Genomic DNA, 26655 nt, shown 5'->3' on the forward strand with positions numbered 1-26655 from the left:
GAAACTACAAGTTAATTGTTATCAGTTCTTTTTCCCAATAACCAAGGCATTTGAATTGTAACTTAGGGACATATAACCTCCACTGCTTTATCGTGTTACTGTTAAGTTTAGTTAAGTTTTTGTGGTGTAACTGTTAACATTTTATTAAGTTATAGTTTTGTTACTTTCAATATGGGATGTGGCCTCATTAAATGGAAGAGGAAGAATATCAGATGGTTCAAATGCTGGTTTGTGCTGTGTCTTATGCTACAGCTTTATGCTCTGTTGTGAATCTTGAGGTAATAGTGAGATGGATAGGAAGAGAGTGTTTTTTAATGGAGGCCAGCCATTTAAATCATTATTGAGAAATTGAAAGTTTGTATGTATTTACTTAATCTTCCTTGGCAGCACTAATCTTTTTGAAAGATTTCAACCTTCCTAGTCCTGTGTTTCAGCTCTGCTCTTCTATTGCTTGTTTTTTTCCCCACTTACTTGAGTCACTATATTTATTCCACCTTTCCACTGAAAGGAATTCCAAAGGTGGTTTACAAATTTAAGCAGCATACTGAAAACAACAAATAACAAAATAACTAACATTAAAACATTAAAATGCGGATGCGGTGGTTTAGTGGTTAAGACACCAGTTCTGATCATCAGAAGGTCAGAAGGTTGGCAGTTCGAGGTCTGAATGCTATATGATGGGGTGAGCTCCTGTCACTAGTCTCAGCTTCTGCCACCCTAGCAGTTCAAAATCATGCAAATGCAAGTAGATAGATAGGTACCAGTTCTCAGTGGGAAGCTAACAGCGTTTGATGCAGTCATGCTGGCCACATGACCACCAGAGTAGTCCTTGGACAATGCTGGTTCTTTGGCCTAGAAACTGAGATGAGCTCCCTACAGTTGGTTATGACTAGACATTCATGTCAAGGGACTATCGTAACCTTTTAACATTAAAAGAGGGAAGTGGCAGAAGTGAAATATTTTGATTAACATGTCAGAGAGATTAAAATTTTTACAAAAAGAAGTATCTTTGAACATCTGTGGGATGGGGTGAGCTAGGCTTCCTTTGCGAGACAGTTGCAAAACTTAATCCTCTGCCATGAGGAGGCCCTGTGGGGTTCCATTTCACTGAGCTGCTTACATAACCTTTGTGTTTAAAACACAAAGGTTGGAAAAGGTTGGAAAGTTTACTTTTTGGACTACAGCTGCTAGAAACTTTCAGCCAGCATGGCTAGTAGCCCAGTTCTGATCTTTTATAATTACTTAAGAATGGGAGATTGGACAAATAGAAGTATCTCAGAATGTTAGATGGAGTGGTAATGGTAACATTATGTTCTAGCTTACTTAATTGCACTTGTGCTTAATAGCTTCAGTCTTTCCTTTCCAAGGTAGCTGGGTCTTGGCAAAGACCTCTGTATTAACCTTTCCTAACCTTCCAGATATCTACACTGACTGGAGGTGATAGGAACTGTGGTCCAACATTTCTGGAGGCCACCAGGCAGGGGAAGGCTATTAGGAGATTTATGCTTTTACTTGCTTCTCTTTGTGCTTGTCTTTGAATGAAGGCAACCTAGATGGTGCTTCTCTTAGAACAAAGGCATCACTCTTCTCCCTTCCTTCACCCCTTAGCTTTTGCACATGCTCTGATCTATACCCTCCATGGCAGGTTGACAGCGACACAGTGTGGAATGAGATGCACTCATCTAGTGCAGTCCGCATGGCTGTTGGCTGCTTGGTGGAGCTGGCCTTCAAAGTAGCATCTGGGGAGCTTAAGGTAAGTTGTGTCCAGTGCACAGCTTTTCTGTGTTATAAGCCCTCTCCACCTCTAAGCCCTGCTGTCAGATAGAAATGCTGAAAGTTGTAGGGATTGCACTCATGTTAGCCTTGCTGTGTTTCAATTCCTCTCACTTACCAGCATGGACGTAGGGAAATATGGCTTCACTTGCTGTTAGGGTTGGTAGATTCTCTGTTCAATTTTTGAAGCACTAATGTTTCTGAACGTATGTTCAGTATTCATTTCTGTTGACCCTGCTAGTTGGATCTGATAGGAGTTACAGGCCAAAACAATTGGAGGGTCAAAGATTCCCTTTTCCTGTTCTAAACATATACAGTGGGACCTTGGTGTCTGCGGGGAATCTGTCCCAGATGTTGTCCCCAGTGGTGGTGTGTGCAAGTGACCATGCCACCATTAGGGACAGCCCTCATTGTCCCCAGTGGAAATGTGTGCATGCAATCGTGCCGCCATTAGGGACAATGGGACTTCAGAGAACCCACTGTTGCCCCAATGGTGACATGTGCATATGGCCGCACCGCCATTAGGGACAACAGGATGGGGGCTTACCTGAAGTCCCGTTGTCTCTAATGGCAGTGTGGCTGCATGCACACGCTGCCACTGGGGACAGTGAGGGCTGTCCGTAATGGTGGCGCGGCCAGATGCACACGCCACCATTAGGGACAATGTGGGCTTGCTGTCCGTGGAGGTTTGAATCTGCTAATGGCAAATCCGTGGATACCGAGGTCCCACTGAATGTAGTCAGTCAGTCAGTCATTCAACCTTTATTAGGTCCCACTGAATGTATAATGTTCAGTTCCAGAGCCTGTTTAGATAACCTGAAGGAGGCTGTTCTGTATGCATCTTAGCATGGAGCTGTTGACTTTTTGACATACTTAATGACTGAATCTAGGGATGAGGCTTGGTAGAACAGACTTTGTACGCTGAAGTATGCTTATCTGGCCCTTTTTTTAGTGAAGTATGGACTATGGACTGCATGTGGCCTCCCAGACCTCGTAGAGTTTATATGTGTTGTTATGCCTCCGGATGCCCTCCAAGGGGCATGGAGAAGACCTGTGCTGCATGTTTGCCTCTCCAGGCCACTTTTTTTCTGAAGCAGGAAGTTTCTTCCAGACATTTCCTCTTGCTAAAAATGGCCTCTCTTGGGACTAAAATGCCCTGGTGGTATGTGTCCAAAAACTTGGCAAAATACTCCCCACCACCTCAAAGTGTGTTTGGGGGCATTTTGAGACACAAAAATAGTTTGTTTGTTTTTGTAAGGTTATGTGACCCTCTAACGTCTCCTGGGGGGCTATTGTAGCCCTCTAGCTTCCCACAACTCCCTATTCTTGGTTTAGGGTACAAATCCCCACTTAACTATGAAACTCTGTGAATGGCCATGGGCCAGTCACCTTCTCTCGGCCTAGCTTATCTCACAAGGTTGTTGTGAAGATAAATGTTGCAAAGAAGGGTCCTGTTTATGAGCTTCAGCTCCTTGAAAGAGGGGTGGCATTAAAAAATGTCATAAATAAATATAGTAATAACCACGTGAATTAATATACACCTGGGATTTTATTTTATGCCTTTCTTTCTGCAGAATGGATTTGCTGTTATCCGACCACCAGGTCACCATGCAGAGGAGTCCACAGCCATGTGAGTACATAACAAAAATGAAGAATATAAAGGTATAGATTAGATATTGATACAGATACAAATATATACATCCTTCTTTTGTTTTGGAGAATTTTATGCAGTATAAAGATTAAAATGAAGGGTTCAGCTTTACTTCTGTCCTTCTTATGGCAGTTTGTACCATCTTCCATCTTTCAGTTCCCTGCTCTTAAAAGAGCCTTTAGAAGTGGTATGTGGCAGACCACATGCTTGACAGATTAATGTACAGGTAGAGCAAGCCCCATCTGCCGATACTCCTTTCTGAGATCCCGAAAAGCCATTTTTAACAATATAGGATTAGATAGACTCATGATTTAATTCAGTATAAGGCAGCTTATACTGTATATGTATTTTACATATCATAGCCTGCCTCCTCTTTCATTTCCCAGGGGCTTCTGCTTCTTCAACTCTGTTGCCATAGCTGCCAAGCTTCTCCAGCAAAAACTTGCCATCAGCAAAATCCTCATTGTGGACTGGGTAAGTGTCTCAGGCCTGTTACAGACAGGCCAAAATAAAGCTGCTTTGAGTCACTTTGGAGGTATGGTATTTCAATGATGCATGTGTCCTAAGAGCCCAAAAGCCGCACCAAAGCCACGCTCCAGTCCTAAGGACTGGAATGCAGCTTTGGTGTGGCTTTTGGAGTCTTAGGACTCATGCATCATTGAAATACCATACCTCCAAAGTGACTCGAAGCAGCTTTATTTTGGCCTGTCTGTAACAGGCCTCACTCTGTAATCACCACTCCTACATAAAATACATACAGGCATGCACCCTCCCTTTGTGTTTAGCAAAGTTACTTTTTTGGGTTAACAACTTTCACAGACCCCTAGCCAGCATGGCCACTGACCATGCTGGTTGGGGATTCTGAGATTTGTAGCCTCCCCCCCCCCCCCAATAATTTTGATAATCTTTTCCCTCTGTCTTCACACATGGGCTGTCATCAGATACCTTGAAAGAAGATTTGAACCACCTGCTACCCTCTAGATGTATTGTGACTGCAATTTATGTAGCCTTCACTGCTGTGGAATCCCAGTGGTGAAATACTCTCCCCTTAGAGGCCTGACCAGTGCCAATGTTGGTTTCATTCAGCTGCCAAGTAAAAACATGGTCCTATTAATACACAGCCCAATTAATTTCATCCAAACTGGCACACATGTGTGGTTGCAAATTGTTTAAAACTCTCTTACTGGTTTTAAGTTGTCTTTTTTTTTTTTTACACTTACTATGTTTTTTTACACTTACGAATATGCTTTTAGTAAAGAGAGAACTGGCCCAGGAACTGTAGAGGTAGCGTACAGCAGCCATCTTTTTAGGCAGAATTTCATGCAATGATATTCTAGCCTGTGGGAGGATTGGAAGGCAGCTAGGAAACTGGTCACCTTCTTGATTGTTGCTGTGTGTCTTCAAAGTGGTTTCCAACTTAACTGAGTTTTCTTGGCAAAATTTGTTCAGAGAAGATTTATCATTGCCTTCATCTGAGGCTGAGAGAATGTGTGTCACCCAAGGTCACCCAGTGGGTTTCCATGGCTGAGTGATAACTCAAACCCTGGTCTCCCAGAGTCCTACTCTGAAACTTGTCTGATTGATATTTCATTCTTACATCTCTGTCTCTTCCACACTTAATTTTTATCAGTTGCAGACACATGGCATTGATTCATTGATTTCATTTCCATTCAGACAGTCTCCCATCCAAACACTGACCACATCCAGACAGACCTAGTTAGCATCAGCAGAGTAGCTGTATCATCTTTGGGACTGATGTAGCAATAGGCTTCTCGACCTGTTGTTTTGATACATTTTCTGAGTTTGCTGTGCTAGCGTCAGAGACTCGACCATGGCCCTGTCATTTTATCTAACCCAGGGCCGGGCAAACTACAACTTGTTTACTGCTACAGCTTCCAAACAGGCTTTTCCTCGCCAGTCTTTTAAGAGCCACCCAGCACTTTATTTTAATTTTTCTCTTTAACTCAAAATGTCCCACCTGTGCTCCTAGCTGACTTCTTGTTTAGATGTCTTGGTTTTTGTTATATTCATAAATTTTTTCAGAGTACTTACCAGCAGATTTTTTTTTGTTTGCTATTACCCCTATTCCTTTGTTGTAAACCACTTGGATTCCTAGTGATTGGGCGGTATATAAATAAATCCTATTATTATTATTATTATTATTATTATCATTATTATTTGAGCCTTTCCTTAGATTTGCTTGGCTTAAGGACATATGACCTTAAAAGCTGAGCCTCTTTGTTTGCTTTGCTCTCGTAGGATATCCATCATGGCAATGGAACCCAACAAGCATTCTACAGTGACCCCAATGTACTCTATATCTCTCTCCATCGCTATGACAATGGCAATTTTTTCCCTGGCAGTGGAGCTCCTGAAGAGGTGAGTGCACACTATTATTTACTCCAATATGTAATCACATTGTAATATATGAGAAATACTGGGGCTGAAACCATCTTACTGTTTCGAGGAGTCTCCCTTGCTCAGAAAACTGGATTAGGATTACATTTCTTTAGGCAAAAACTTCTTAGAATCCAGATGGAATTTGGAACCAAGTCCATGTCCATGCAAATGCAGAGAGGGATGTGGAGCAAATGCAGAGAGGGATGTGGCAGCGGGGGGGGGGGGGGGAGAGATCCCTCCATGAACACATGTGTAAGGAGGGACATCAGTATTTCCCCTAAATGGCTCTGCAAAAGAGAGAGGTTGCAGAAAGAAGCAGACAAACATAGCTAGGAAATGCAGCTTTTTAGGGCTACAACTCACAGAATCTTCTACCCAGCACGGTTAGTGGCCATGACATCTAAGAGTTTCTTAGAGTTTCTATTTTAAAAACATTTTAAAGAAGTTTCCAGGTTTTGCAGATTGCAGATGATGTTATGCCTGCTGAGGATCCTCTAGCTGGACTTTGTGCATTAAGCAGGCTGTTGGACTTCATGGCCTGTGTAGGGCCCTTCCAATTCTATGATTATCAGTTACAGCAGTTGAACCCACAGAATAGGAAAAGAGTTAATTTATACCCCTTTTCCACTGCTTTCTAAGGTGAGGCGAAGATAACTTTCTAAGGTAACTCCTTGGATTAGGAAACACTTTACAGCCCAGGAGCTGGGGGGGGGGGGGGAAGCTGAAACATTTCCATGGAATGCTATAACTCCAGAGATTTTTAGTCTACAGAGCAGATGTCTGCATGTTCCCTTCTCTCCCACCCCAGTATTTTGAAGCTGGCTAGTATTTTACCCAGCAGATGCACTGCTCACTGCTGCCCAGGTGCAGAGCTTGGAAAATTACTTTGAAAAAGTAGTTTGTTCCCTTTATTCATTGTAGTACTTGAAAAAATGCTGTTAGTCTTTACAATGATGGAAAAAGTAATTTGTTTGTTATGTTACCTGTTTCACTGCTTATTGCTTTTTTGTAAATTTTCTATTGTTTTTGAGGAAGAAAAACTTTGGATTGATAAAGAGAATGGCATGACACTCTTAAAATTCCTGTCAAAATGCCTCTAAAATGCCCTTAAGATTAACTTTTGAAAGTAACTAAAATAGTTATTTATTGCAACAGTGAAGTAACTTCACACTTACTTATTGTGTTGCTTTTGATATGCACCCTTCTTACCCTTCCCAGATTAACTAGTTACAGATGTGTAACTCTCATTACCTCCAGAGCTCTGCCCTGGTGCATCTCTTGCTTTCCTTTGCTCTGTGGTTCTGCAATCCCACTGGAATCTGTTTGCATGAAGTTTCCCTGCCATGGATTTATGCGATTACTACCCTTTGTTCCCTCCCACCGGCAGCTCTGTGAATGGCCTAAGCGGTTACCAAAGACCAGCTTTTGTTACCTGTGAGGTTTCTCTCTTCCAGGTCGGCAGTGGGATGGGTGTAGGTTACAATGTAAACATTGCCTGGACTGGCGGAGTGGATCCCCCCATTGGTGACGTGGAGTATCTGACTGCCTTCCGGTAGGGCTGCCAGTGCTTGCTATCCATAGTGGGGCTTGAGTGGGGCTTTCTCCAGCATGGGTACCCGCATAACCTCTTGTGCCACCAGATTCTCTCCAACAACCATGTATGAAAGAGAAGTCCATATGAGGGTGGAAATGTCTGTCATGGTTGTAACCCATGACTGGTACAATTGTCACCAGTTTCCTTATGTTTCAGGCCTGTTACGTTAAACAAGGCTAGCAGCCATTCCCAGAATTACTCCTGGTGCATGGGTATGCACATAGTGGCTTGCTGTCTCCTTACCTCTTTCCTCTTGAGATCCCTTCTATGTAGTCAGCTAGCCTGCTTCACAATGTATGCCAAGCAAAACCTGAGGAGAATCTGAGCCTCTGATATTTCACAGTTCAAAATTTGGACAAATTCTTATTTACTTCAAGGGACTGCTTCATTTACTTGAAGCGTTTGGTTTTTATCCTGCTCCTCAGCCATAAAGATTCTTGGAACAGCTGACCTATCAATAAAAGATAGTCTTCATCCACAGGTTCATAATACAAAAATGAAAAAAGGAGAGGACAAAAGCTAGGGGAGTGTCTTTCAGCTGAACAGAACTATTAGATTGACATTGCTTTTTATAATACCCCCTTCTGCTCTAGCCTACTTGCAGAAGGTGCTGGTGATGCTTGTGAGGGAAAATGTAGAGTCACTGTTCATACACTACTGCTGTTTACACACAATGAAAAGTGGTTGACATGCCTGTGGCCTGCATATCTTGGACCTGTTTCTCTTGGGTTTTATTTATCTCTCCTCTAGAGCAGGGGTGGGCAAGGTGCAGCCTGAAGGCTGTTTTTATGGCCCCCCCAGGCCCTCCCAGGGATCAATCTTCCCCCAAAATGGAGATTTAGAGGGCATTTTCGTCTTGGCTCAGAATAGCCCCAGATGCGCTCTGTTTAGTGTGGGGAATTTCCACCAAATTTTAAGGGGTGGGATTGGGCAAATTTAGGCCCCGGAAAATATTTTTTTTAAAAAACGAAAATTGAACAGGAAATGATTTCTAGTCATTTCCTTCTGTTTAAAAAAAGGCTCCTCTTGGAACTAAAATTGCCCAGGAATTGCCCAGGAAGGGCCCAAAACATGATGAAGAGGAGGACCTCATGTTTCCTAGAGGATTTTTTTGTACAGTAGCAGGTCTGTTGGGGTGGGGTTATGGCCCTCCAAGGTTTTGGGGTGGGGGTGCTAATGTGGCCTATCTAAAAACTATCCCTGCTTCAGAGGGAACTTGATGTAACTTCAGCTATGAGGTAAACAGGACAAAAATAGTAAAATGTGGCAGAATTGAAATATTGTAGAAATCATCAAGATAAGTCTAGTTCTCCTTTCCCTTATCAGCCCCTTTCCTGCTCCTGAAAAGCTTCCAGAAGCCAAATCAACAAAAGAGCCTTGGGCACCTTGAAACCGTGCATGAAAACTTTCACCATAGTAAATTTCTCAGTTTCTGAGGTGCCACTAGAATACTTTTGTTGTTCTTGCAATTCTCAGATGTAGCCACTTCTCTAAAAATTGCTTCCAAGAGGCAGTTGCCATTTGGAATTGTGTCACCTTGCCTTGCATGGGTTTTCACAAATGGAGTTGATTTTATCAACATATTAGGAAAGCTGTAAAGGGGGAAGGATATGGTGGTTGGAATGTCTGTTCATTAGGGTGATAGACTGTTTGATGCTGGTGTGTTGCTGTTGCTTCCTCCTCCTCCTCCTCAAAGAAATCTGAGGGCTACTTTGTGTCCTCCCAGGACTGTGGTGATGCCAATAGCCAATGAATTCTCCCCAGATGTGGTCCTCATTTCTGCTGGCTTCGATGCTGTGGAGGGGCACCTGTCCCCACTGGGTGGATATTCTGTCACAGCCAAATGTGAGTGTGGGGTACATGGGAGGGTTGCTGCTGCCTCGGTTTGAAAAGAGAGTAAGCCACATGTGTACATGCATGTTGGAGGAGGGTGCTGCAGAACTGGGTCTCAGCTGAGCAAAAGTGTGTATTTACCATAGATGACATAGCTCAGTGTTGTATAACATTTAATATAGTTACATCCCAGATGTCTTGATTTTGGAGCTCAAGGCTATATACACAACATTACTAGGTGTCTTCCATCAAGGCTCTGGCCATACCCAGCCCAACCTTTTGCTTTATATAACTGTAGGCTATACCAGTGGTGAGCAACCTGCAGCTGTGAGACCACATACAGCCAGCAGGCTGGTATTGTGGAAACCTTGGATCCTGTGCTGGGAGAAAGCTGGGATAATACATACATAAATGCTAACTTCCACAAGAGTGTTTGTCTGTTACCCATCAAGACATTAGGTAGGAAGAAAGGGAAGGGAAGGGATGGAATTGAGAGTAAGAGGGTGGTCTCATCTACTTTTAGTTCTGGCCGCATCCATAGCTGACTTCAGTGTAACCTGCCGTATATATGCTTTACCTCTGAGGATACACTGCCCGACACATAAGCTAAGAGTAACCATTTTAAAATGTTTTTAGAGAAGAGGAGGGCAAAGTGTAGTTTGCACCCCTGATGCTCCTCCATGTTGGGTATTTTTGAAAGGTTTTTTTTCCATCTCCTGGAGGCCTCTAGGAGCTGCACTTTTGAATGTAAATAGGGTACAGCCCTCTAAACCCCTAAGAGTGCCCTGGAATTAAAACAAATAAATAAATTGACTTCTGACCACTTCTGGTTTATATTTTTTTTAAATGTATGTGGCATTTCTGGGCCTTATGGGGTCCTGGTGGTAGTTGCTTTGCAACTGCAATTGCCAATTAACTAACCAGCCTGCTTTTGACAGTAAGCGTTGGATGGGGTTTCTCTCAAATGCTCTCTGGCAAAAGAGCTCTTAGGTTCCATAAATATAAATTGTCTGAATGGATAGGGTGAAGATGGAGGCAGGTAGGCAAGAGTATTAACTAGCCAGTCTGTGTGTGGGAAGAGTTGTTGCACTAAGAAACCTGAGAAGAATTCTGCTGATTGACCTAAAGCAGGTTTCCTGAACCAGATGCTCTCCAGGTATATTATGGCCCCATTCCCACTGGTTTATAACGTGGATCAGGACGCGAATCATGGGTGCATTGTTCCCATTTGAGCGCGCATTACAAAATGCATCCCAGATAACATGGCAATGATAGGAGCTGTAGTCTAGCACATCTGGAAGGAGCCAAAAGGCTGGCCTAAAGCTTTGCAGGATGGATGTAAAAACTCCACCCATGTGAATTGGGTGCTGTGTTATTCTGAGATGGACAATAGGTTCATCTTAATTAATACTGTATTCTCTGACTGGCAGCCACTGTTCTGACAAGCCTTACCCAAACTTACTACCCAATTTCCTTTTAAGCTGGTAGTGGTAGGGACTTGATGTAATACCTTCTGTGTATGAAGTGGGTGTGCTCTCTCACTAGTCTATGTTCCCTGCCCCCTCTATGGCAGTATTTATACCCCTCTCTTCAGAAACAAATGCTGTCATAGCGGTTTACAGATTGTTAATTTGACAGTTCCTTGTCCTCAGGTTTACAATCTGGTTTACTGACCATCTTCCTTCACTTCCTCATCTTTGAATAACTTGAATGTTTATTTCAAAGTGTTATAGCACTATTTTCACTATCAAGACAGACAACCATGGTTTCTCCTAGACTTTGGCCTGTATTTAATGGTGTCATTGAACTAGTAGTGAAAGTTCTGTTGTATTAGCAACTAAGTATTTAGAGTCAGTGCAAGGATGATATCCAGTGCAATTTCCATTGTGTTATGGTTGTTTAACATATGATGTTCACACCACTATTTTTAATACTGCTTGCACAATGGTGTTATCTCACACAACTGCTTTAGCAGTTGGATTTAGTCTTCTAACTGCAAGAGAAGGCAAAGGGGAATACAGTATCTCCAGCAGCAAATGATAGTTGGTGTTTTCCTTTTTCTGGCCATGTAGGTTTTGGGCACCTGACCAAGCAGCTGATGAAACTGGCAGGTGGACGTGTGGTCCTAGCATTGGAGGGAGGTCATGATCTGACAGCCATCTGTGATGCCTCAGAAGCCTGTGTCTCTGCTTTGCTTGGCCTTGAGGTGAGTGTAGCTGGCAGGGGAAAAGCAGGCATGAAGGCTCACTGGGGACAAAGTCCAAGGATTGTGGCTGATGGTTGGCTGTGATTCAGTTCATAATTTGGAAGTGAGATCTGGTAATGACAGGATTGATGGTGTGGGGTGGAAAAGGCGAATAAAGGTATATCTGTTCTGGCTCATGGATGTACGTCAGTTTCTGTTTAAATATACTTTTTTTGCTGTCCATTTCACTAGTGGCATCTGCACAACAGCTGCCCAGTTTCCATGGGAAAAATGGACTTCTGTGTTGTTTTTTAAATTGCTAAAGTTTAGTGAAAACTAAATATGAGTTGAGAAAAATATTATTACCTTTAGCTGGCTATGTGATGTTACTTGCTTATACGAAGATTTACGATGTACATGAGGACAGGTCCCTTCCCAGAGAAACTTTCTCTCTGAAATTCATCACATGGCAGTTAACATAGGAAAGGAAGGGAGAATCAGACACTGGTAAATAGAGGGATAATATATATATTAATTTCAGTTTCACTTTGTCATGGGTTGTCACACACTTACTTATAGCAGAAAACAGAGATGGGGAGTACAGTTTCGGAGAATTTTGAAAACATGAGAAAACTCAGTATATCCCCCCCTCCACGCACACACACACAAAAGAAAACAATTTTGGAGGAAATTGCAATATATGCAACACTTAATGTTCTAATCAAACCCACACTGACTACTGCTTTGACATCATTAGATGTAATACTCATAATTTAATATATACATTTTTAGAATTTGGCATATTTATGGCACTTCTCAGATAACACTGGTTATTAGGGTGTCTGAAAAGGGTAATAAATAAATAGAGCTATTTAAATATTCTAAGCGCACTTTTTAGGGCAGCCAAGTATGGCCCTGAAGCTGTATGCAGTCACTATTTTTGTTGCCCTTGACCTTTCTATTCCCACAGGACTGCCCCTTTTGTAACTCAAAAGCCCAAGGTAGGTAAATTGCCTCTCCTTAAAGCCTCTTAGAGAGGCAGTTCACATTTGAAACAAGTTGAAGGAGTCCCTTCCATTGTTTAACATACTTTGCCCCCCAGTTATCAAAACCAGAAGTAGATTTCTGGCCACATCCATGTTTGTTTTTCAAATTTTTAACTATCTGCATATCCCAGAAGAGCTGAGGAGCATAAAATTTGTCCCAGACCTACTGCAGTAGCCCACACCTGCTTTAGGATTGTAAATCTCCCAAGGCACCTTACCTTAAAGAATCCTGAATATGTTTATTCAGAACTAAAAGCCACATTGTTTACCATAAAATTTGGGCAAGCAGCTTTGCAAGCATATCTAATAATATATTACATTACAACATCTTTCACTCAGTTAGTCTCTAAGGTGCTACAAGATTCCTTTGCATAACTCATATCTAACAACAGACAAAGTGAGAGTACCATGAACTACTGCATCATGTCTTAGTTATTGCTGCTTGAGGAGAAGAGGAAATCAATAAATTTGGGGGAGGAAGATCCAAAGATTTGAGAGACAACAAAAGAAATTGTATTACAGAAAGTCATAGTATTATATGGGTTGAACTGTATTGGAAAAGGGAGTTGTGTTTTGCCTTTCTCCATGTTTTTTCTTTTGTTGTCTTTTCTCACCTTTTCCTTTGTGCATCTCTTCCTTCTTTCATCCTGTTGTCCTCATTACTTGCAGACACTTCTGAATCATTGCATCTTTTAGTATCTAAATTAAAATGTTCTTTTTTTTCCTCTGATGCAGCTGGAACAACTGGATCAAACCTTGTTGCAACAAAAGCCCAATGCAAATGCTGTGGCTACATTGGAGAATGTCATTGAAATCCAGAGTAAGTTTTGAAGGGCATGGGCCACAGCCAGTTTACAAGAATTGTTTGTGAGATTGCATTTTGTCTCTTCCCTCATCAGGTCAACCTGATGAGAACAAGATAGGCCAAAATAAATTGACCCCCTAAAATCCAGGAGTAGCAGTTCACCTTTTGAATTGCTTGTACGGCGCCTCTGGACTATTTAAAATAACCCCCCTTTTTCAGAATCAAAAGTGGACATCCAGTAGTGGTGTGTGTGTGTGTGAGTTTTTGGTATCCCCTGTGGTTTGCAGAGGGTCCTGGGGCAGAAAATAGGCTCCTCTCCTACAGTTGCTTATCTCAGCAGTTGGGGATGGGGACTAAGCAGTTGGGGACTAAAGAGTTGGAGATGAAGGGGTTGAGTCAGTGGGATCACAGAAAATGTGGTGTGATTTGGGTAAAGGAGTCTATGGAGGACAGTGAGGTGTTTTGAGAGGCAGCTCCAGATGTTCACAAATTGACCCATCATTTCTGCATTATTGTGCCTGACATTGTCCCTTGTATCCTAGGCAAGCACTGGAACTCATTGAAATGCTCTGCAGCACTTGTTAGCTGTTCCTTGCTGGAGGCACAGAAGGGTGAGGCAGAAGAGGCAGAAACAGTCAGTGCCATGGCATCATTGTCAGTGGACACAGAACAGGGTAAAGCTGACTGTGGTGTCCGGTAAGTTCCCTTACTCTTAGGATCCTGGACAACAATATCTGAGAGTTTCAATTCCATTTCTCTCATGTTCCCAAGGCAGCCCACACAACCAGGATTGTAACATCTCTGAGTATATTGTAAAGTGTTGTGAATTGCACCCTATTCTTGGCGTCTTGGAAGGAGAGCATAGCTTGACTCTCACATGGCTCTCTGCTTCCTTTGGGAGAAACAGACCATCCTGGTTCACTGGCATGTTTGGATGGATGGAGACCAAGTCTGGAGGAAGGTATCTGCCCTGTGTTCATACCAGAAAGCATGGACAAAAGCCCTGTTCAATAACAATAGCATTTATATTTCTATACTGCTTCATAGTGAACTCAGTACTTTCTGCAACCTATAAATCCTCAACAAGCTGGGTACTTATTTTACCAACCTACGAAAGGATAGAAGGCTCAGTCAACTTGGAGCCCTTTAGTTTCGACCTCACAGTACTTTGGCTGCAGTACTGGCATTTAACTACTCTGCCACCACCAGAGCTCTTGTTTGTAATAAACAGCTTTATCAGAACTCCATATAAAGTCATAGAAAAACATAATAATAATAATAATAATAATAATAATAATAATAATAATAATATTTGTATCCCACCCCTCTGAGAACAATTGGGGCGGCTAATAAAGTTAAAAATACAAAACATATCAAATCCCTGGTACCCTCCCCAACTTAAAAAAGTATTAAATTCAATGCAATATTTAAAAAACAGAACAAAAAACAACAACAAACAAACAAACATACAAGTTAAAAACTGACCAGAAGGTCAACAACATCATACCAACAAGCAACCAGTGGGAGCAGCAGTATCTTTCCCAGACGTTTTTCTAAGGTCAGGTTCTCTATTCTGGGAAGGCCTGCCGGAAGAGATCCGTCTTAACAGCCTTTTTAAAGCTGTCTAAGGATATAAGTAGACGGATCTCATCCGGCAGGCCGTTCCACAGTCTGGGGGACTGTGCATAGTATTATATAAAATACTAATAGCATAGTATTATATAAAATATAAAAACAAAACTACATTATTCACAACAAAAAAGGAAAATAGTACCAATCACAGAGAGACTAAACAAACTCTATGGTTATATGTTTATGCAGCTTCTCCTTCATCCTGAACAAAGTTTCCTAAACGCTGTGCTGAGTTTCAACACTTTGCAAGGGATTTGTGAATATTTGTAACATCCCAGCTGCACAACAAGTAGCTATATTTACCTCTAAGCCAATGGAAGGCAATTAACTGTTTGTTTTTTGCCTTTCTCCTTCTCTCTGCAGACAAGCAGAAGAGCCAATGGAGGCCGAACCCGTGTTGTGAAGTGCCAAGACTTCAGTTTGTGTTGCTGTCACTCTGTGGGTTAATTGGTCCTTTGTGAGTTCGTTAAAATAACAACAACAACAACAATTTTTATCTATTAAAAAGAAAAACAAAAGAAAAAAAGAGTTGCACTGGACAAAATGAGCCGTGTGTGTGTGTGCGTGCTCGCGTCAGTCTCCTGGCATTCGTTCTCACCAGCATCACCATTTTGTCCTAACTCTTTGGGAATTTGTGAGGGGGATGGTGGGGGGCTTTCACATGGGCATCTCCGTTGTTCCTTTCTTAGACGTCATTCCCACCAACTCCTCTCCAGCCATGGTCAGGCTCATCCCCTTCTCAAGGCTGACATAAGCCATGTTGCTGCCCTGGGTGAAAATTTACACAGATACACACAGACCATATCTGCATGGTAATGGGGAAGGGTACACCCTTTCCTCCTCAAAGGTCTTGCCAGGTTCAGCTCCTTTTCCCTCGTACTTCATACAAGCAAATGGCGTCTTTCTCCTGCATTCACTTGTCTGGTGTAAGAAGAGATGAGTTGAGATCAAGAAAGCTTGAGGGGAGTGCCTCCCAGTTGCTCCTTCACAATTTTCAAAGCTCTAGGGCAGGAAAGAGAGATTGCGTTTGCCCCCTTAGAGATTTCCCATGTGATCTGGGAGCCCCTAGGATTTTGCTGCCCTGGGCAGCCACCCGTACTGCCTATTCACTGAGTTGGGCCAACCCTTCCCCATCCTGCCGAAATATCATTTCTTTCCTTTGGGGTATTTGCACATTGAAATGGGATTGAAAGTTAAACCCCACCATCCCACAAATGTGCTTTCAAATATCCTTTCCCTAATTCCTCAACTTCTATTCTGTGATCTGCACTCTGCCTCCCACCAAAATTAGATCCAAACATTTTGGGTTTAATCTTACCTTTGTTGCCTAAATCTCTCTTTCTCCTGATCCATCTCAGCTGTTAAACTGCTCCTCAATATGTATAGATCAGAATTAATCTCTAGGAGAAGCCCCTAAATTGAGGAGAAAGGAAAAATGTGTGCCTTTAAGTCATTTTTGTTAATGCCTTAATTTCCCGGTCACTTGGTTTCTTTTTCTTTCATCCATCCTTTCTCCATCTCAGCCATTCTTAGTTATCCATCTGTATAGGAGATAATCTTGTATAACGATGGAAAGGAATCACATGCAATCCCCAGTGTTAATGCACATTGGCCTTGATCCAGCTCTAACTTTGTATAAACAAACTGGTAATATATATAGCCTGGTTTTTTTTTGGGGGGGGGGGGTTTGGGGTGCCCACACATTGGAATAAGTATTCAGAGCAATCCACTCAGCTTCGTTTTTAGTTATGCCTCTGAATATATGTCTGAATTTCCCAATTTGGCAAAGCAACCGTACAGAGTCCTACTTACAAGTAAGAATCTCCTTAGCTGGATCAGGCCATGTGTCAAATCCCATTTGTAATGAAGATTTTGCTTATGTTCACTGTTCCATGACCAATGCTTTCTGGAAGATCTCTCTCTTTTCCTCTATATTCTGTCCCCTCCTATCACCATTTTTATTTTGTCAGTTTGAAAGACTCCTCATTACTTAACTGTAAATAATTTGATTTCTTGTATCATGTGCACAAACTTTGTTTCAAAGAAACTTTGTCCATTCATAAAGAAAAAGGAAAAATGAGAGTGTTCTTCGCTGTTACTTCACCAGCCAAAAAAGGAAAAAAAAAATAAGAAAAAAATAGAGCAATTTTAGCTTTTAAAAGAAATGGATATAAAGAAAAAGGTATATAATTTTATTACAGATGTATTATTTAATAGTATTTTTTTAACTTGTACCACAAAACTCTCCTTTCCTTTGGAAAGTTGCTAGCAGGGATAATGCAACAAGGGAGAAGATGGGGCTTGGTATTGTTTTCAATAATTCAGGGCAAATGGGATTTGTAAGCTGGGGTGGGTTGGGGTGGGTTGTGTGGAATGTAAGACTGTGATGTGTTTTTAGCTGCACTTATGGTTGCCTAGGGTCTGTTTTAGGGATCCGTGGATTTGCTTCAGGTTTAGTCCTCCCAAATGTTCTACAGGGAAGGGGATAATATTCTTTCTTCGTTTTTTTCATGAAATGATCTTCCTTAAATCCATGGTGAGCGGAAGGTTATATCCATACAGCAATCTTTGTTCCCCTCCCTCTTTTCCTACATTCTTCCCTTTGACACTATAGTAGACAACCAGTAGCTAGATCCATAGAATTGCCGTGGTGAGAATAGGGAGTGGTTCCAGGCAGATTCTGTGACTTCTCAGCCATAAACTGAGTCTGAAAAAGAGGTTGGAAATGTTAATGAAAATTGCTAACCTCTTAGCATTAGTCATTGCTTAAAAAAACACAATACCTTAATACCAGTCACAAATTGGGGGCAGGGGGAGTAAATCATAAAATGTAGGGAGGAAGTGCCCCAGAATTCCCCAAAATTTCCATTTTAAAATAGTGTCTTTGAAATAAAAAGTACAAATTATTCATTTTGTAAGAAACCATAATATGTTGCCATTTAATTCTCACACACTTCCATCCCACATCTAAAAATGTTATCTGTTGCAGGTAACATTACTCACAATGCTTTGCAAGTCTCAGGTGTGAAGATAGGTTCCTTCAGGAATGTAAAAGCCTTCTGATCAGAGAATAATTTTATCACTCAACTTGCTAATACTCACCTGGCCCCCATCAGGATCCCTATGTGGCTGCCTGGCCACAATTAGGTGATATTTAGCTGCCTTGGGCTCTTTCTGAGTCAGGCTGGGATATAAGTAAAAAATAAAAATAGATTTATCTCAGGTGTACCTATGCATGTGCTTTGTTTTTTTCTGGTCAAGGTTTAGTGCAAGGGTGGGAAAAATGTGGCCCATAAGGTGCATGCAGTCCCCAGGGCTGTTTTTGTGGCCCCCAAGGCCCAATCCCCCCAAAAAAAATTTTTTACTCAAAAATGTCCCAAAATGACATTTCTACTACATTTGGAAGCCCCTTGGGCCCGCCGGCGATTAAAACGAAATTTTACAATTTCTTTTTAAAAAAACACACATTGCGTCAAAATGTCATTTGCAGATCCAGGAAGGCCCTAAAACATGACGAGAATCCCCATGTCCCTTAGAGGTGCAGAAGTGGTTGTGGTGGGGATTGCAGCCTCCAAGTTCTCCTAGGGGACTAATGTAGCCCCCTAGTCTTGCACAGTTGCTTGCCCCCGCTTTAGTGGAACAGATTTAGAGTACATAAAGCGCATATGTGGCCCATGGCCTAGAAGGCATGGGTTTATCCATACGTTGGCAAGCTGCCCCTTCTGTGTGAAAACACTGGCATGTTTTCAACTACTTTGGAGCCCTAGATTTGGGGAGAGAGTGAATTGCATAAAATAAATGCTAACTGTTTTTCTCCATACAACAGACTTTTGCCTGCCTGTTTCCACATAATGACTTGTTTACTGGACCCAAGAGCATGGCATATATCTTGAGACAGACAGTGTGGCTTAGAAACAGGCCCTGCTGAACTATTACTGTCTATTAAATTACAGCCACCCAGATGCACATGTAGCATTAGTTCCCTTCCGACTCAAATCCTTGGCAGAGCTGCCTTATCTTTCTTGCTTTGCGTTGCAAACTCCTCTCCCCTCTCCAAGGGCTGTGGTGCTGCAAAGGTGAAAGGCAGGAACAGGCTTCTTGGCAAGAGCCAAGAAGCAGAGAGAGGATCTTCTGTTCCCAAAATGAAAGGGCTGGAGCAGAAGGAGAATCCTTGTGCAAACTGTTGGTATAAGAACAATTTGTACACCTACAGAAATCTTCTGGGATTCTACTGCTGTGCTTGCGATGTTTGTTTTTCTCTGGAGTGGCACAAAATGACAAATCTTTGTCACAGGTTAATAGCTGTGGACTACTAAAGAGATCCCATGCTGAAATACTGAGGTGTGTTTAAGGATTGATCCAGGTGGCTAGGCAGTTGGGTTTTCATGTTTGTTTGTTTTTGTAACATCATTTCTTTATTTTCATACCTGTTTTATTTTTCAGCCCCATTTACACGAGGGCAAATATTACAAGAATAGCGAGGAGGAGAAGAGCAAGTCACAAAGGGACAGAAGCAAAATGTGTATGTGCTAGTAAGGGTTATCCGATGTGTTGAACTACAATTCCCATTGTATCCAGCCCGAATGACCAGGGCTTATGCTGGCCGGGGAATACTGAGAGTTATAGTCCAAAATATCTGGATGACCTCAAATTAGAGAAGGCAAGTCCCACAGTTACTGGGCAGTCAACTCCTTATCTGCATGTGAAGCACCAAAACCCTTATTATAAAGGATAGAATAACAAGTTTTGCAATACTAAGACTTGGGTGGGACATTTGCATTGCTGTCCTCTACCACTGCCTTTTCCTTCCTCTTCCCTGTAAGCAAGCTGCAGCCTTCTGTTTAGTCCTCTAAATACATGCACCCACACAATTATATTGCCAAATTCGTGACTACTGTGCTTGGAAGATGTGCTAACATGGATTGCAGGTAACCACTTTTTTTAGGTTGCCAGTCTTTTAAATTGCTGGCTGTGTTAAGCACCTGCTTAGGCTTCTAGGTCTTTTCCATCATGGTGCCCTCAATCACTCCAGCCCAGGGCATTTGAGTGGAGTGCTAGAGGTGGAGCCCAAATGGACTCTCCTGCACTTCTTTACCCAGCTAGAAGCCAATAGTCTTGCTGTACCTTGCAGTCATCAATTCTGCCTTCATCTGTCTTCCCTCCCCACCCCATCCAGCTTGCACCAGCTGGGTCACAGAATCAATTCCCAAGGGCAGGCTCATTCAGGAACTTCCCACGTTGCCAGTAGGCCCCTTTAGAGTGTGTGCAGATGTACCTTTAAGCAGGAGTCCTCACAGTCCTCTCCCTCAGAGCAAGTCTGCTATCCTCCTGTGCCTTCCAAGCACCTTTGACAGATGTACTTCTCTGTGATTCTAGCACTGTGCTCAATCAACTGTGCTGTTCCTACCTATGATCTTCAGCTGAGCCTTTTTTTAAAGGTAGCATGAATGCTTACACATTTCAATATTAGTTGCTTTTTTGTGCTTCTGGATGGGAAACCCATTTGGAAAGAGTTAAAAACAACAACAGTGGTAGAGTTCAAAGATATAGCTGTGTTAGTCTGTAGAATCAGTATGTAGAGAGATCTTGTAGCACCTTTGAGACTAACTGAAAGAAAGAAGTTGGCAGCATGAGCTTTTGTAAACTTCAGTCTACTTCCTCAGATGTTTTTGGTGGAGTGGAAGCCAGGGACAGACATATATATGCCATAGGTATGTGAGAATGTCAATTCAAATTCAGAATCCTTTGGGTATAGAGATGAAGTAGCAAGCAGGTCAATTGTCATTTGTGGACAAAGAAATATCCATTGGATATGGAAATGAGATAGCAAGACCAGTTTGGCCTTGGAAACTAGCTTACAGGTGGGGAGAATAGATGAGTGTAGGATGCCCCCATGAGGATGTGGTCAGATAGTGTTGAAATGTGTTATAGTGAGCCAGGCTGACTAGTAGGAACAGCTCAGGTGAACTAAAGAATGGCGCAAGTAACACTATGAGCAAGTTTTATATGCTTTTCTATGAGCGCAGAGTAGTAGAGAAGAAGTGGAAGTGTGTGGAAGCCTACCAAACATTCTTGGTCTCTAGTCAGCATGGCCAGTGATCACAAGTGAAGGCACTTGTAATCCCAGCATCACATGGAGAGCCCTAGGCTTGCATCCATTACAGAGAGTCTGCCCTTACACAAGGAGACATGTAATCCCTCACCCCACACCTTTTCACAGGGAGAATGTCCACTTGTTGAAAGCTCTGTACAAGCCTCATGATCTGCAGGAGGCTACCTGCTTGCTTCTGCCTTTCTGGCTATACTATTGCTGTAAAACTCTTGGCACCATGGATATTTTGGCCTACAGCCTGGCCAGTGGTAAGGAAACACAAGGATGGTAAATAGATGGAGGGCCAGAGGTTCACCAGCTCTAGGCTATTCAGCAGCTAGCACACCAATGGTTCCCCCATGGGCATGTGAACTTGGTGACTTATGGAACTCCATATACATTACCAGGGTTTCTGGATACAGTCTTCCCACTCTACCTCCCTTCTTCACTCCAGGACTTTTGAGTGTCCAAGTTATACCCAATTCTGTATCAACACAGTTTTAATTGGTTGGTTCACACTAACAACCCCACAGTGCAAAAAGAAATAAATAAAGACCTATTTTCTTCCCTTTCTAATTTTTCCATTCACATAAATTTGCAATAAGGTTATAAAATAATTTTTAAAAACCTTGCACAGTGCAAAAAGCAACCCAAGAAAACTTGATGCCAGTCATTGTGACTTTGCAGTCAGGAGAGAATGGGCCCCGCTTTTAGCATTTCTTACATCTCACTTTCCATTTTATCTCTTTTTTTAAAACGACATTGCAGCGGTGGGGGGAGAATAGGTAGGTAGGCAAGAAAAGGATCCACCAGCCATTGTTTCTTAATTTGGATTTTGTTCTATAGGGAGGGAAATTTCTGCGCTGGCCGAAAGTAGCAACTATTTTGAAAAGCCATTAGTCCTTATGGAGCAAGTGTGTGTGTGATTGTGTATGTGTGTGTGAGAGAGAGATGTGCGTGTGTCAGTTCCCTTTCTGTCGATATCCTTTCAGTAGGGACACCACACCAGTATTAAGCTGTTGAGGGGGCTGTTCTTGTGGAGGGGAATTGGGACTTATTTTTCCATTTCTTTCTTAATCAGCCCCTTTCACATTACATTGACGATGCCCCCCGTAAGTGGGGAATATCTGTAGGCCCCCCTTCTGCTTTTTTCTCCTGCTTTCTGTCTCTCTTTCTCTGTTTATCTTGCTCTGGATACAATTTTCAGTTGAGTATTTTGTAATATGTTCCAATGTTTGTCCTTGTGTAAATAAAATTGTTTCTGGCAATATTTTGTGGTAGAATCAATGTGTGGGATTTCTTTGGCTTTTCTTTGTACGTCCTGTCTCCATTTTCCAAACTGGCCGAGCAAATAAGGTGCTGTGTCTCAAATCAATGGCAGCAATATCATACCAAGGGAAGCTTATTGATCCATCTAGCCATTATTGACTACATTAGGAGTAGGGACTATATGGCCTTTCAAAGGATATGGAACTGTAACTCCCATCACTTGTGGAATGCCCTTCCCTTGGAGGCCTGATTGGTGCCAACCTTGGCATCTTTTCAGTGCCAGGTGACGGCATGGTGTTTTATTAAAGCCTTTGGGGCCTTGTTTATTTTTAAGCACCTTTTAGTCTTTGAAAGCTGTTTTAATTTGAGTTGTCTAATATGTTTTTCTTGTTTAAATTATTTGTTGATTTTAATTTGGAATTATCTATATTCTGTTACCTGTTTGCCACTCTGAAATCTCATGATAAAAGTGTGAAATTAAAATACGTTAATAAATGAATTATTAACTGCCATCAAGTCAACTTTGACTTATGGCAACCCAATGAATGAGAGACCTCCAGGTTACCCCATCATCAACAGTGCTGCTCAGATTTTGCAAACTCAGGGCCATGAGTTCCTTGATTGAATTCATCCATCAGTAATTTTATTGGTATACCATATGTTTCTGATGATTTTTTCTTCCAGGTGCTTTGAGTGCAGCTTTCACTTCACTTTCTAAAACTGTATGTTCATCTTCAAATGGTTCTTCCTTTAAAGAATCTGTCATCCTTTCATCTCTTTTATGTAGTTCTTCGGTGTATTATTTCCATTGGATTTTTATTTGTACTTGGCCCTGTAATGTGTTTCCCTTCTGGTTATATAGCATCCTCACTCTTGGTTTAATTTTTCCTTTGATATCTCAGCTCTTGTGGAAGAGGTCTCTTGTTCTTTCTTTTTTGTTGTCATCTATTTCTCTGTACAGTATTATTATTTTAGTAGTTCTCCTTATCCCTGCACACAGGTCATTGTCAAGTCAACAGTTGCATTCAGGGTTTTGACTATTCTTGTCATGTTTTAATTTTGTGTCTCATCTGTCCATAATTGCTAAAAGAGTTTCATTTGTTATCCATTGAGGCTTCTATTTCTTTTTGGCTGCACAAAATAGTGCCAATCTATTTTGTATGTTATCTTTAACTTCTGCAGGGATGTTCTTCAGGTTGTATCTTGGCATTATTTAATGTTCTTCTTTAGCTTTACTATATTTTTTGGTATTTGCAGTTCATGATCTGTGTCACAATCTACTCCTGGCCTTGTTTTTGGAGAATGGAGCTTCTCTGTCTTCTGATTCCGATTGTGTAGTAGTCTATTTGAGTTCTATATTAGCCATCAGATGATGTTACCTCCAGTTATTTGGAGAATGATCCTGGGAGTTTGCAGTGAACAAACTATTGACTTCACAACATTCAATCAGTTGCTCGCCCTGCTTCATTTTTTGATTCTAGGCCAGATTTTCCAACACTCTTTTATTATGCTATGATTTCTAACTTTGTATTCCAATTGCCTGTGATTAACAAGAAGACCAGTTTTGCTGTGTGACCAATTTCTTCCTCGACTCCAGGATAGAATCTTTCCATTTCTTCTTCTTCTGCCTCTGTAGTTAGAGCATAAACTTGGATTATGGTCATACTGATGAGTTTTCCCCGAAGTCTTACTGACATGAGTCAGTCTGACTTTTCATTATATCCTTTGACTACTTTGCTACATCATTCCTCACTATAAATGCCACCCCATTTCTTCTTAGATTTTCATTTCCTGAGTAAAAACACTGTGTAATTATGATATCCCAATCCTGTCCACTATTGCTCAGCCCAAGTATCACAAGGTTTATATGTTCCATTTCTTGTTTTACTCTGTTTAGCTTCCCCGATTCATGCTTCTCACATTCCGTGTTCTTATAATCTGTGTTGTGTAGCTTTGGACTTTCATTTCTGAAGACGTCAACAACTGAATTACCTTTTGGCTTGAGTCCAGTTGCATCATTAGCTACACTGCTAATTATAGTTGCCCTCTCCTGTACCCCAGTAGTTAGTTGAGTGCCTTCCAACCTGGGAGTGTTTTTTTCTGGCACTATCTTTTGTTTCATTTTAGACTGTCTCATCATAGGGTTTTCATGGTAAAAGACATTCAAAGGAGCTTACCGTGTTCCCTTCTGCACAATACTAAAGTGTCTGCTATGGCACCACTGCCGTTGTCTCTGAGAGATCCTCTGCTAGTGTCACACCCTCCTCACTACTGCTGCTGAGTAGCTGCTTGGCACATCTAGTCTGGCTTCTCAGCAAAAGCCTGTCTGACATGCACTGGGTGGAAATAATGAATAAATGAATACAATAAATAAAAAAAACTTTGCTCACCGTTGGCTGGGACGCTTCCTGCGAATAAGAGTTACAGTCCCAACAACTGGGGGCCATGTATTCCCCACTCATGGTCTACACAAGTTTTCCCCCTCCAGGTTTGCTCTGGATGTGTTGGATTACAACTCCTATAATCTGTAGTCCAGCCAACTCTTGTAAAACAATAACAAAGTCAAGTCATGCTATTTAAATAATAAAAATAGCCCAAAGACTCTACAAAGTTCTAATCAGATGCCTCACTGTGGTGGCTCTTGAAGCTATGCCATCAAAGCACTATTTCTGACAGCTTCTACCATACCTGTAAAATTTTGAGTGCTGGCTGACTGCTTATCTGTTCCCTAAACAGTCTAACTACGAAGAAGCTCACCATCAGAAGCTTGATCACCATTGACAAATTGGCTACAGCAACACAACAAAGGTGTGGTTTAGTTGAGATCAGGAATGTGTACCTTTCCAAATGTTGGATGGCAACTCTTATGACCATAGGGTAAGTTGGCTGAAACTGAAACTGATGAGGTCCCAAGCCATTCTAGGGAAACAAAGGGAGGTTTTGCTCCTGGTATACTGTTGTCCCAGAGTACATGGTGCCTATTCACTTGCATGAAAAAAATAATAAAAGGCATGTCCTATTATTTTTTAAGCAGAGGCTGGATGGCCATCTGTTGGGGGGTGCTTTGATTGTGAGTTCCTGCATGGCAGGGGACAGGACTGGATGGCCCTTGAGGTCTCTTCCAACTCTATGATTCCTTGGGAGACAAAACACTAGCTCACAAAATTGTATGATTTAATCAATTTCTTAGCAACAGATTTTTTTTTCTTTATAAAAGAACCATCTCTGCAAAATCCAGAAAATTCCTCCAAATCTGTTCCTTTCAAAAACTGGTATAAGGGATTCGTTTGAGACAGACAAATGACATAACACACTGAAAACGCATAAATACATAATTTATTCTAATAACATTTCAGTTATATTATGCATATGTATCATTTTAAAAAAGAAAACAGTTGGCAGAGGCCAGAAGAAGCAATAGGAAAAACTAGTAGTTGTTCATTCACTCTAGAAGGTTGGCCTATCTCTAAACCCTGTGTGGCAAATGCCATTACTAGTTCCAACATCACTGACTTTATGGAATCACCAGCTCCTGGGGTTAATGGGCCTTGTTTGCTAGTACAGACAGGTCTTGGAATAATTATTCTTTGGACTTGTAACTCCCAGATGTCTCCAGCTACCATGGCTACTCTTGAGTTGTAGTCCAAAAAAGTAGTAACAATACCTCAAAATTCACAGTGTGTGCATAGGCAATTTAAACAGTGGTATTCTTTACAGAGCATGAGGCTCCTAGAGTTGTGTGATCCTTTTCTTCCTTTCTTTCATTGTTACACCATATACACTGTTACTAAGGAAAATGGTGACTAAATCTGAAGGGAGGCAACAGCCAACCTGAGAAGGCAAGAGCCACAAACTATTGAGAAACCATTAGGAAGTAATGAGGAAGAAGTGATCAAATATCTATGGAGATGAGGTCTGTTTTCAAGCTCACATCCGTTGTTCATAGGTTCTTTTAATAGTTGGGCTCCTTTCCAAGAGCCTCAGAAAATGTGGGAGGGAAAATTTAGCATACAGCAATAACATCTCAATATATAAAAGCACTTTCCAAATACAAGAATGCTGTTCCTTTGAAAGTTTTTTTTTTGACAGGGTGGGGGAGAGAAGGCCAACTGGTTCTTAACATACTTCTAAGGATGCTATGTTGATTGTATACTTGTTGACATCTGTTATGTTGGGAGGTATGTCCATGTCTTAAGAAACTGTGGCTTATTAACTAGCCATAAACCATAGTCTGGACCCATGAACTGTCACATGTTTAAACCATGATGTGTTGTGACACCTGAACTTGGAACTATGGGCTGGTCCTGTCCTCCCTCTCACATCAAAGAGTTGGTGACAGAAAGGTTCAGAGAGAAAACAGAAACAAGCCAGAAGTG

General features: G+C 41.7%; 1 protein-coding gene across 8 annotated transcripts in view; it reads left to right on the top strand.

Moving 5' to 3' along the window:
- HDAC5 (histone deacetylase 5) overlaps positions 1–22278 on the top strand; it is a 131800-nt gene extending 109522 nt beyond the window's left edge. For 7 of the 8 annotated variants that reach the window (XM_089531630.1, XM_089531635.1, XM_089531631.1 and 4 more), the window contains 10 exons: positions 1646–1753; positions 3348–3403; positions 3811–3898; positions 5684–5803; positions 7279–7376; positions 9145–9263; positions 11324–11457; positions 13218–13302; positions 13830–13983; positions 15283–22278. In XM_089531630.1, coding sequence (XP_089387756.1) covers positions 1646–1753; positions 3348–3403; positions 3811–3898; positions 5684–5803; positions 7279–7376; positions 9145–9263; positions 11324–11457; positions 13218–13302; positions 13830–13983; positions 15283–15322 — 1002 coding nt within the window. In that variant the 3' untranslated portion in view covers positions 15323–22278. Of the gene's footprint in view, positions 1–1645; positions 1754–3347; positions 3404–3810; positions 3899–5683; positions 5804–7278; positions 7377–9144; positions 9264–11323; positions 11458–13217; positions 13303–13829; positions 13984–15282 lie in introns of those variants that run through there. The other variant, XM_089531636.1, reaches the window with a different exon arrangement.
- The last annotated feature ends 4377 nt before the right edge of the window (positions 22279–26655 follow it).

Source organism: Sceloporus occidentalis, unplaced genomic scaffold, assembly GCF_023333645.1.
Source record: "Sceloporus occidentalis isolate IW3139 unplaced genomic scaffold, rSceOcc1.0.p SCAF_7, whole genome shotgun sequence".
Taxonomy (NCBI): Eukaryota; Metazoa; Chordata; class Lepidosauria; order Squamata; family Phrynosomatidae; genus Sceloporus; species Sceloporus occidentalis.